At 55.4% G+C, this 10,949-nt stretch overlaps 1 protein-coding gene across 1 annotated transcript in view; it reads left to right on the top strand.

Annotated features, from left to right (window-relative positions):
- The window catches only part of Tnrc18 (trinucleotide repeat containing 18), a 79,473-nt gene that overhangs the window by 28,014 nt on the left and 40,510 nt on the right, over positions 1–10,949 (top strand). The window contains exons 5-11 of the mRNA XM_013023387.1: positions 1–104; positions 5,316–5,418; positions 5,535–5,740; positions 5,833–5,979; positions 6,088–6,278; positions 7,743–8,175; positions 9,573–10,511. Coding sequence (XP_012878841.1) covers positions 1–104; positions 5,316–5,418; positions 5,535–5,740; positions 5,833–5,979; positions 6,088–6,278; positions 7,743–8,175; positions 9,573–10,511 — 2,123 coding nt within the window. The remainder of the gene's footprint in view (positions 105–5,315; positions 5,419–5,534; positions 5,741–5,832; positions 5,980–6,087; positions 6,279–7,742; positions 8,176–9,572; positions 10,512–10,949) is intronic.

Raw genomic sequence — 10,949 nt, 5'->3', positions numbered from 1 at the left:
CATCGCCGTGGCCGTGGCCCGCCAGAAGGACAGCGGGGGCGGCGGCCGCCTGGGGCCCGGGCTGGGGGACCAGGAGCGGCCCTTGTCACTGAGCAGCGGCAAAGGTGAGTGACCCACCCGGGCGCCCTCCCTCCCGTTGCCCTGCCTGTCCATCCACCAGGGGTCCCGAACTCGGGGCCTCTAGTGTTTGCTTGGCTTTTTATTGTTGTTGTTGCTCTATTGCTTGAGTCCTGCCTGCACTTCCAGGTTTTTGCTGGTCAAAGATAAGAGTCTTGTAGATTTATCTGCCCGAGGTTGGCTTTCAACCAGGATCCTCAGCTTCCTGAAGAGCTAGGATTACCATACCTTGTTAAGGTTTTTTTTTTTTGTTTTTTGGTTAGTCCTGGGACTTGAACTCAGGGCCTGGGCACTGTCCCTGAGCTTCTTTTGCTCAAGGCTAGCACTCTACTACTTGAGCCCCAGCACCATTTCTGGCATTTTCTGAGGAATTGAACCCAGGACTTCATGCATGCTAGGCAAGCACTCTACCACTTTCCCAACCCCTTGTGTGTGTGTGTTTTCTCTGATGGGCCCAGATCTTGAACTCACATCTGGGTGCTTGCTGTCCCTGAGGGTTTGTGTTTTTTTTCTTTTTTTTTGCCAGTCATGAGGCCAGAACTCTGGGCCTGGGCGCTGTCCCTCAGCTCTTCAACTCCAGGCTAGTGCTCTACCACTTGAGCCACAGTGTCACTTCTGGCTTTTTCTGCTTATGTGGTACTGAGGAATCGAACCCAGGGCCTCATGCATGCAAGGCAAGCGCTCTACCACTGAGCCACCTTCCCAGCCTCCCTGAGGGTTTTTTTTCCCCTCAGGCTAGTGCTCCCACTTGAGTCCCAGCTCTACTTGTGGCTTTTTTTGTCCATTGTAGGGTTAGAACTCCAGGCTTGGGCACTTTCTCTGTGTTCTTCAGCTCAAGGCGAGCACTCTATCACTTGAGCCAACAGCACCACTTCCGGTTTTCTAGTGGTTTATTGGAGATAAGAGTCTCATGGAGTTTCCTGCCCAGGCTGGCTTTGAACTGTGATCCTCAGATCTCAGCCCCTGAGTAGCTAGGATTACAGGCATGAACCACCAGTGCTCAGCTTACTTGTGGCTTTTTTGATAGTTACTTGGAGATTAGAATCTCACAGACCTTCCTGCCTGGGCTGGCTTTAAATTGAGACCTTCATATCTGAGCTTCCTCAGTAGCTAGGATTAAAGGCGTGAGCCATGGGTACCTGGATGGTTTTGTTCTTTTTGCCCAGTCTGCACTGGACCCCTAGTCTTATACTTTATGTAGCTGGGGATAATAGGCATGAGCCACCAAACCCAGCTTGATATGGTAGTGGGGGGAGTAGGGAGAGGATGGCTGACTTTGAACTTGTCTTCCTATGTCTGTCTTCTGAGTAGCTGGGATTACAGGTGTGTTGTACCACTGCAGCTAGCTGGCTGGTATTTCTTATAACCTAACTCTCCTGGCTCCCTGGCTTCTTTTTCTTTGTCTTCTCATACTATACCCCTTTTCCCACTGGTCCGCTATGGTTGCTGTTGGAAGTTTTATTACCTTTCCAGTTATGCAAAATGCAAAAAAAAACAAACCCCATAAACACATTTTTTGAAAAAAAGATAAAGAAGGCAGAGAAAGGAGTGTTTTGTCTTGCTGGCATACTGTAGACTTTCATGTCTCTGGGAATTCGTTCTGCTTTGCCATTTTCTTCTACCCATGGAGCCCAGCGCACCCAGGACTCGGTTGAATTCCCCCCCTCCCCCATATTACAATGTGGGGTCGTTTCTCCAGCGACGCCAGTCTTTGGAATTGTCTCTTTTTTCTGTTTTGTTATGGCCTTTCATATTCTGTGCTGTGCATGCAGCAGCAGGCGTAGAGTTTAGGCCTTCATTCCCTGGTGGGTCCTTCTTGGTGCTGTGTCCCCTCCCCCCATGTTTTGTGTTCTGAACACTGCACGGAATATTTTTGTGCATTGCGCCTCTGTGAGATTTTTGAGTCATTTTTCTAAGAATAGAGGTTCCTACCAATAAACTTAACCTGAAGCCTTCAATCCTGAAGCATGCTTGAGGGAGGTGTTGCCCGGCCTTTTCTACTTTATACATCCAGATGCAGTTGGGGTGGGCCCGGCTAGAACAGGTGCTGGAGAAATGAATGAATATTTGTGAGTGGGGTAGGAAGTAAGGGACCCGTGGTTTGTTGTTGTTTTTGGCTGTGGGGCTTAAATTCTGGGCTTGGGCCCTGTCCCTGAGTTCTTCCACTCAAGGCGAGTGCTCTACCACTTGAGCCACAGCACCACTTAGGTTTTCTAGTGGCTTATTGGAGATAAGAGTTTCACAGAATTTCCTGCCCGGGCTGGCTTTGAACCATTATCCTCAGATCTTAGCCACCTGAGTAGCTAGGATTACAGGCACGAGCCACCAGCGCCTGGCTTGGTGCCCTTGTTTTTATGGACTTGGCATGCAGGACCTAAATGACTTCCTAAATGACTTGTTTAGGCAGTTAGATCTTTTTACATTTTTCTTTTGTTGTTTTGAGACAGGATCTCCCTGCTAGCTCTGGCTGGCCTCAAGTACAATCCTCCTGGGGCTGGGAAGGTGGCTCAGTGGTAGAGCGCTTGCCTTACATGCCTGAGGCCCTGGGTTCGATTCCTCAGCACCACATAAGCAAAAAGAAAAAAAGCCGGAAGTGGCGCTGTGGCTCAAGCGGTAGAGCGCTAGCCTTGAGCTGAAGAGCTGAGGGACAGCACCCAGGCCCAGAGTTCGGGCCCCACGACAGGACCCCAAAAAAAAAATAGTACAATCCTCTTTTCTGGGCAGGGGTGGAGGAGGGAAGGTTGGGGGATTTGTGGGGTTTTTTGGAGCCATACTAGAATTTGAATTCAGGTCCTTGTGCTTGCTGAGCTGGTACTCTACCACTTGAGCCATACACCCAACCCTGCTTTTTGCTGGTTTATTTGGAGTTGGGAGTCTACTGAGCTTTTCTGCCCAATCCTCTTGAGTAGTTTAGGATTACAGGCACCTCTTCCTCTTGATTGATGGGATTACAGGTATGCACACTATACTGGGCAATCGTTAGATTCAGATTTTTTTTCCCCTTGTGGTCCGGGGGTATGAACTCAGGACCTGGCACTTGGTAGGTGGTGCTCTACCACTTATGCCACACCTCCAGTCTTCTTTGCTTTCATTTGGTTGCTGAGCCAGGATCTTGCTATGTAGCCAGGCTGGCTTTGAACTTATGATCCTTCTGTCTCAGTTCCAATGCTGGAATTATACCGGACTGTGGTGGTAACTGTGTATCTTGCTCTTCCCCTAGATCTCCTCTTCTTTTCTCTGTTCCTGTCTCTTTTTCTATCTCTCAAGTCAGGATCTGGTTATGCTGTTTAGGTTGGTGTAGAACGCTCTACCTAGGACGAGCCCTTAGGTGGACAGCAGGGTTCCATGCAGAGCAGGGTGTAGGGCTCCTTTCTGTGGGGTGACCGTGTAAGCAGGGCTCAGGCCCTGGGGGGCTAGGGAGGGGTTGGGGTTGAGGCAGAGCCCAACCTAGTGTGGGGCGGGGTGCAGTGGGCATGGCCCTGTTTTTTTCTTTTTCCTTTTGTCGATCATGGGGCTTGAACTCTGGGCCTGGGCGCTGTCCCTGCACTCTTTAGCTCCTAGGTGAGTGCTCTACCACTTGAGCCCCAGTGCTTCTTGCGGTTTTCTGGTGGTTAATTGGAGATAAGAGTCTCACAGGACTTTCCTGTCCAGACTTTGAACAGTGAACCTCAGGTCTCAGCCTCCTGCATAGCTAGGATTACAGGCGTGAGCCACCAGCGCCCGGAGGCATGGCTCTTTTCTTTGGCCTGATCCAGTTTGTGGCTGCGTTCCGGCTCTGGGGACTGCAAGGCACCGAGTGCAGTCACAGCCTCCTGCAGCCCTGCAATGGGCGGATCCTGGCCCTCAGGAGCACCGTGATCTTGGCCTTATCATCAGCCCAAGGGTGGCTGTCCCAGTCCTGGTTGGTCCGTGGGCGCCGGTGCGTCTATTTTGAAGAAGGAAGTACTGGTCCTGGGGGTTGAACTCAGGGTCTGGGCGCTGTCCCTGAGTTTCTTTGGCATTCTACCACTTAAGCCACAGCTCCATTTCTGACTTTTTGCTGATTGCAGATGAGAGTCTCATGGATTTTCCTATCCCAGGCTGGCTTCTAACTCAGATCCTCACATTTCAGCTAGGATTACAGGTGTGAGCCACTGCATCAGCCACAGTCTTGATTTCTAAGCATAGTTGCAGAACTCTGGGGGTGACCCTCTGTGTCTTGGTCCTGAATGGAGCTTGGTGCTTCCTTTCTGAGCCTCAGTTCTCTAAGTTGCCATGCTCAGGCCTCCCTTGCTTGTCCTGCTTGAGGGGAACCCAATTGGGCTCAGCAAACACGGGCTCCTAGTCCTGTCCCTACCCAGCTGGATGCCCCATTGTCACTTCAAAAGCACTTGGCCGGTTAGGTATGGTAGCTCAACCCTGGAATCCCAGCTACTTGGGAGGTGGAGATTGGTGGATCGTGGTTCAAAGCTAGCCCAGGCATAAAGGTTCTCCAGACTGCATCTCACTCCATGGCTGGATGAGGTAGCACACGCCATCATCCCAGCTGCGAAGGACAACTTAGGAAGATCATAGTCTAGACCTATCAAGACAAAGTAACACCTTAACTTGGAAATAACCAATGCAAAAGGAGCTGGAGAAGTGGTTCATGTGGTTGAGCACCTGCCTAGCAAGTATGAAGTCCTGAGTTCAACCCTTATCACAACCAAGGGAAAAAGAAAAACTACTGCATGACTAGTGCTGGGGATATGGCTGCTGTGGTTGCCCAGCATTTGGGAGACCCAAAGTCAAATCCCAATTAATGCAATCCTGTCAATAAAATAAGAAAGAAGTGTGTGGGTGGCAATTAGGCCTTTCTGGACCCTAATCCTCCTATTGGTGCTTTCTGCATAGCTGGGATGATAGGCATGCACATCCTCATGATCAGCCATTGATGGAGATGAGGTCTTCTGGCTAGCCTTGAACCGTGATCCTCCACTTAGCCTCTTGAGTAGCTGGGATCACAGGTTTGAGCTACCATGCCCAGCTGTCCTGGGGGGATGTAGCTCAGTGTTCCTAGCACAGAGGATCCCCCCCCCACACACACACATGGTACATCCCAGGGTGCTGTGTTGTGTGGGAAGCAGCCATGGAGGGCCTTGTGGGTCCCTGGGGGGGCAGAGGTGATGGTGGGGTGAGGTGGGGGTGCCTTGGGGCTTACTACGGTCTGGGCCTAGCAGGGCACAGCCGGGCGGAGGAAGGCTGCGTGGACGAACGTTCCAGACACCGGGAGGAGCGGCTGCTCGGGGGCCGGCTGGATCGGGAGCAGGAGAAGCTGCTCCGGTAAGTGAGGGGAGTTTTTTTTTGGGGGGGGAACCTCGGGGTTCCCCCCGCCGGCCGCGGGCATCACCCCACTTCTCGCCATGTCTACGCTGACCCTGTGTGTCTTGGTTTGACAGGGAGAGCAAGGAGCTGGCTGACCTTGCCCGCCTGCACCCCACCAGCTGCGCCCCCAACGGCTTGAACCCCAACCTCATGGTGACTGGCGGCCCTACACTGGCGGGCTCGGGGCGCTGGTCGGCGGACCCCGCGGCTCACCTGGCTTCACACCCCTGGCTGCCCAGGTCCGGAGGTTCGTCCATGTGGCTGGCAGGGCATCCGTACGGTGAGCGCGGCCCGGGGGCTGGCGGGGGGCCCTGGCATGGGGCATCGTGTGGGGGCCTGGTAGCACTGACTGAACTGCGGTTCTCCTCTTAGGCCTGGGCCCCCCACCTCTGCACCAGGGTGTGTCCCCTGCCTTCCCGCCCAGCTTGGGAGGCTCCCTGCCCTCTACCTACCAGTTTGTCCGGGACCCCCAGTCCGGCCAGCTGGTGGTCATCCCCAGCGACCACCTGCCTCATTTTGGTGAGTTCCTCCCGCGGGATGGGGGGGTGCAGGGCCCTGGGGGGGGCGGAGATGGGACTGGGGAGGGAGGCAGCCCAGCTCAGCCCACTGACGCCCGTGTGTCCGCAGCGGAGCTGATGGAGCGGGCCGCGGTGCCCCCGCTGTGGCCGGCGCTGTACCCGCCGGGCCGTGCCCCCCTGCACCACGCGCAGCAGCTGCAGCTCTTCTCACAGCAGCACTTCCTGCGGCAGCAAGAGTTCCTGTACCTGCAGCAGCAGGCCGCCCAGGCCCTGGAGCTGCAGCGCAGCGCCCAGCTGGTGGTGAGCCCCCAAACCGAGAAGAAGGGAGGACTGGGAGGGAGAAAGGACCGCCGGAGTCCAGGAAGGCTTCCCGGAAGAGGTGGCATTTAAGCAGAGCCTGAACAGCAATGTGCAAAAGGCCCAGGAGTACATGGAATGTGGCAGGAGCAGAGGCAGACTGGGTCCGGTCGTGGGGCCTGAACTCTGGGCCTGGGCGCTGTCCCTCAGCTCTTCAGCTCAAGGCTAGCGCTCTACCACTTGAGCCACAGCGCCACTTCTGGCTTTTTTCTTTTTGCTTATGTGGTACTAAGGAATCGTACCCAGGGCCTCAGGCATGCAAGGCAAGCGCTCTACCACTGAGCCACCTTCCCAGCCCCATGGGTCAATATTTTGGAAGTTATTATTGATAATACTGGGATTTGAACTCAGGGCCTCACCCCTGTTCTGCAGGCTGTCTACCACCTGTCACACCTCCAGACCTTTTGCTTTGTTTATTTGGGGGATAGCATCTATGTTTATGCCCGGGCCAGCCTGGAATGCAGTCTTTCTGCTACACCTCTTTAGTTGGGATGACAAGGTGTGTGCTTATTAATTGATAGCTTTTGTTATTTTGTGCCAGTCCAGGGGCTTGAACTCAGGGCCTGGGCACTGTCCCTGAACTGTGTTGTTTAAGGCTAATGCTCTACCACTTGAGCCACAGCTCCACTTCTAAGTTTTTTGTTAGTTTAGTGGAGATAAGAGTCTCATGGACTTTCTTGCCTGGGTTGGCTTCAAATCATGATCCTCAGATCTCAGCCTCCTGAGTAGGATTACAACCACTGGTGCCCAGCTAATTGCTAACTTGTTCCCCCTGGCTGGCCTCAAACCACAGTCCTCCTGATCTCTGCCTCCTGTGCAGCTGGGATTATAGGTGTGAGCCACTGTGCCCAGCATGGAGCTGTCAATTCTTTGTTGTTGTTGCTGTTACTGTTGCCATGTCTGGCCCTTGTAACCATTGGGTCTAATGGAGTCTTTCCTTCTCCCTCTGTTCTGATTGGTCATCAAACACGGGGACGACAACTCCATGGTCCCCTGTCTGAGATGCTTTGGTGATCGTGCAGTGAAATGCTGAGCTGCTAGTGAGCACCCCTTATGAGCATGGCCATGACACAGACACTTCATCCATGCTGGCTCCTGGCTCTGCCTGGCACTCCTGGCAGGATTATTGGGGTCCATTCATGTGCCCCAATCTCTTGTGGAGGAACTAAAGGCCTGAGCCCGCATCGGCCTCTCCTCCTCCCCCCAGCCCAGTTGTCCCCTCCCCTCAGCCCTGTCATGTCGCGCCTTCCCCCATCCCCCGTTCTGTGGAACCCTGTTTTGTTACACGCAAGTGGCTCAGAATGTGTTGGAATGTGGGTGTCAGGCCAAGGAGGGCCGAGTGGCCCTGACCGTTGCCGGGGGTCCCCATCGCACTGACCTGACTCCCCCCCTCCCCCCTCCCCCCAGCAGGAGCGGCTGAAGACCCAGGAGCAGCGGGCTGACATGGAGGAGAAGGTGGCCAAGCGGAGCCTAGAGGCCACAGCCAAGGCTGGCCTGTCCGCCTCGGGGCCCGGGCTGCTGCCCCGCAAGCCACCGGGCTTGGGCGCTGGGCCCGCGGGGACCTACGGCAAGGCCGTGAGCCCCCCACCCTCACCCCGCGCCTCGTCCGTGGCCGCGCTGAAGGCCAAGGTCACCCAGAAGCTGGAAGGCGTGGCCTCGAAGCCCCCGCCCTACGCCTACCCCGCCACGCCCAGCACCCACCCCAGCAGCCCCCCGCCCGCCTCCCCGCCGCCCAACCCTGGCCTGCCCCGGAAGGAGGAGGCCCCAGAGAACGTCGTGGAGAAGAAAGATCTGGAACTGGAGAAGGAAGCGCCCAGCCCCTTCCAGAGCTTATTCTCAGGTGAGAGTTTGGATGTGGGGCACTGAACCTCCCCCAGTTTGGCACCTTCTTTTTAATTATCGTTTTTATTTTATTTTATTTTTGCCAGTCCTGGGGCTTGAATTCAGGGCCTGGGCACTGTCCCTGAGCTGCTTTTGCTCAAGGCTAGCACTCAGTGCCACTTCCGGCTTTTTCTGTGTGTGTAGTACTGAGGAATCAAATTCGGATTTTCATGCATGCTAGGCAAGCACTCTACCACAAAGCCACATTCCCAGCCCTACTTAATTTTTTAAACAGTACTGGGGTTTGAACTCAGGGCTTCACCCTTGGCTAGGCAGATGCTCTACCGCTTGTCCCACACCGCCAGCCCTTTTTGCTTTTAGATATCTTTCAGATAGGGTCTTAAATCTTTTGCTTCAGTCCAGTCTTGGACTGTGATTTCTTCCACCTCTCTTCCCTCCGAGGTAGCCAGGATGGTAGGCATTACTACCTTGCCCAACCTGTTGTTTGGGATTGAGGGGGGAGAGTGTGTTCAATATATCCTCCTGAGCTGGCCTTGAACTAGGATCCTCTTGGTCAATCTCTGCCTCCACATAGCTGTGGGATTATAGTCTCTGTCTGCCTTCATTCGTGTCTTCTGTCTCTGTGGAGCATGTACTGTTCACAGAGTCGACTCTGGAGCGACCATGTGTGTGAAGTCTCTCCTCGGCACTCGGGTGTGAATGCGGGCTGGTAGCGTGGTGCTTCTCGCATCTGCCTGGCCCCTGATTCCATCTTGCCCTCAGTCAGTTTCCTCAGGTCAGCACCTCTGCCGTGCCTAGGTCAGAGCCAGGCTCTTGGCAGCTTCAGACAGTCTTTGCACATGGTCCTCTTCCTGGGGAAACTTCAGACCGCAGAGAGATTGTGGAGTAGGGCAGGGGGACCATGATTAGCATGCTCTCTGGGGCAGGTGTGTGGCCATTTGAGCTTTTTGCTTTAGTTATTCTTCAAGTAGGGCCTCTTTTTCTTGTGCTGGGGTTGACCTCGGTCTGTGATCCTCCTATCTCAGCCTCCCGAGTAGCAGGGATTATAGGTGTGTACCTCTGCACTCAGTTCACAGTTACGAGGCTTTGCTTTGGGGGGGGAGGGGGAGGCAGGTTCTCCTAGGATGGAGCCCAGGCAAAAGACTGGGATCTCATTGAATGCATGCTCCCGGTGTAGCCTGGTACTGTGTGCTTTTGAGGGTGGGGGGAGAATGTTGGGGTGGTGCCACCCCTGCAATTCCCTGGGGCCCCAGACTGGCGGCCCTGAGCAGCTCAGGCATGGGAGGGGGGTGGGGGGCAGTGTCCTGGGAGTGGTGGGTGGCTGCTGCCCGGGACAGAGGGGCTGGCTGAGCTCTATTTGGGGGACTCACGCCTGACTTCCTGTGTCCTTGGCAGAAATCCCCCCCAGGTACCCGTTCCAGGCCCTGCCTCCGCACTACGGGCGCCCGTACCCCTTCCTACTGCAGCCCACCACGGCTGCCGATGCCGATGGCCTGGCCCCTGATGTGCCGCTGCCTGCCGACAGCCCCGAGCACCTGGCGCTGTCCCCGGAGGACAAACCCATCCGCCTGTCCCCCAAGATCCCCGAGCCGCTGGCCGAGGGCCACGAGGAACCGCAGCTGGCCCCGCGGGAGGTGAAGGCCGAGGTGGAGGATGAGGATCAGGGGCCCCCGGAGCTGCCTCCCATGGAGTCGCCGCTGGCCCTGCCCGTCCCCGACAGCATGGCGGCCTCCAGCCCTGCGGGCGGCTGTGGAGGCAGCTTGTTGGAGGCCCAGGTGTTGAGGCCCACCGCGGAGCGGGCGGAGGACTCGGAGCTCACGGAAGGGGTAGAAGCACAGGTGGAGATGCAGGGCCGGACAGAAGACCTGGAGCTGGGGACCCTGAGCCCCGAGCCCCTGGTGGAGACAAAGGAGGAGCCGGTGGAGGTGCCCCTGGGCGTGCCTGTAGGCCGCCCCGTCGCGGAGGCCGGCCCGGAAGGAAGCCTGGTGCAGCCGGCTCTCAGTCAGCCCCAGCCCAGCCCGGAACTGCCCGTCGGAGAGGGCCAGTGTTCTAACCTGGAGACCCAGGAGGCCGTCCCTGGGCCCGGCCGGGCCTGCTACCTGGAAGAGACTAGCCTGGGCCATGAGGACCCCCTGGCTGGCATGAACGCCCTGGCAGCGGCGGCAGAGCTGCCCCAGGCCCGGCCTCTGCCCTCCCTGGCCACTGGAGTTGAGGCTGTGGAGAAGCTGGACACAACTCAGAACTTGGCCTTGGAGCAGAGCTTCCTGCAAGGCATCACGCTGCTGAGTGAGATTGCAGAGCTGGAGCTGGAGAGGAGGAGCCGGGAGGCTGGAGGTCAGTGCCAGGTGTGGGGGGACTGCTGTTTGTGAAGCATTTTAATAAGATGGTTTTTTTTTTTAACGTATTTGTTCTTTAAGTTGGTTGTGGTATCCCGTACGTATAATCCTAGCTACCTGGAGGCAGAGATAAGAATGTGGTATAGGATCAGCCGAGCAAAAGGTTAGTGAGAAATTCCCCCATCTCAACAAATATGCCTGGCAGGATGCTGCACATCTGTAATCCCAACCATGCAAGCGGCAGAGATATAGGATCACAGTCCAAGACTGGTCCCAGGCTACAGTTTATTCCTATTCAATTTTTTTAATTTTTAATTTTTAATTTTTTTTATTGTGAAAACACTGTACAGAGGGGTTACAATTACATGGGCAAGGTAATGAGTACATTTCTTATCAAGCATTGTAGCCTCCTCCTTTGTTTCCCCTTCCCATCCCT

The sequence above is a fragment of the Dipodomys ordii genome, unplaced genomic scaffold (genome assembly GCF_000151885.1).
Source record: "Dipodomys ordii isolate 6190 unplaced genomic scaffold, Dord_2.0 Scaffold68, whole genome shotgun sequence".
Taxonomy (NCBI): domain Eukaryota; kingdom Metazoa; phylum Chordata; class Mammalia; order Rodentia; family Heteromyidae; genus Dipodomys; species Dipodomys ordii.
The sequence above is the reverse complement of the archived record's forward strand: the minus strand, read 5'-3'. Positions and strand labels throughout refer to the sequence as shown.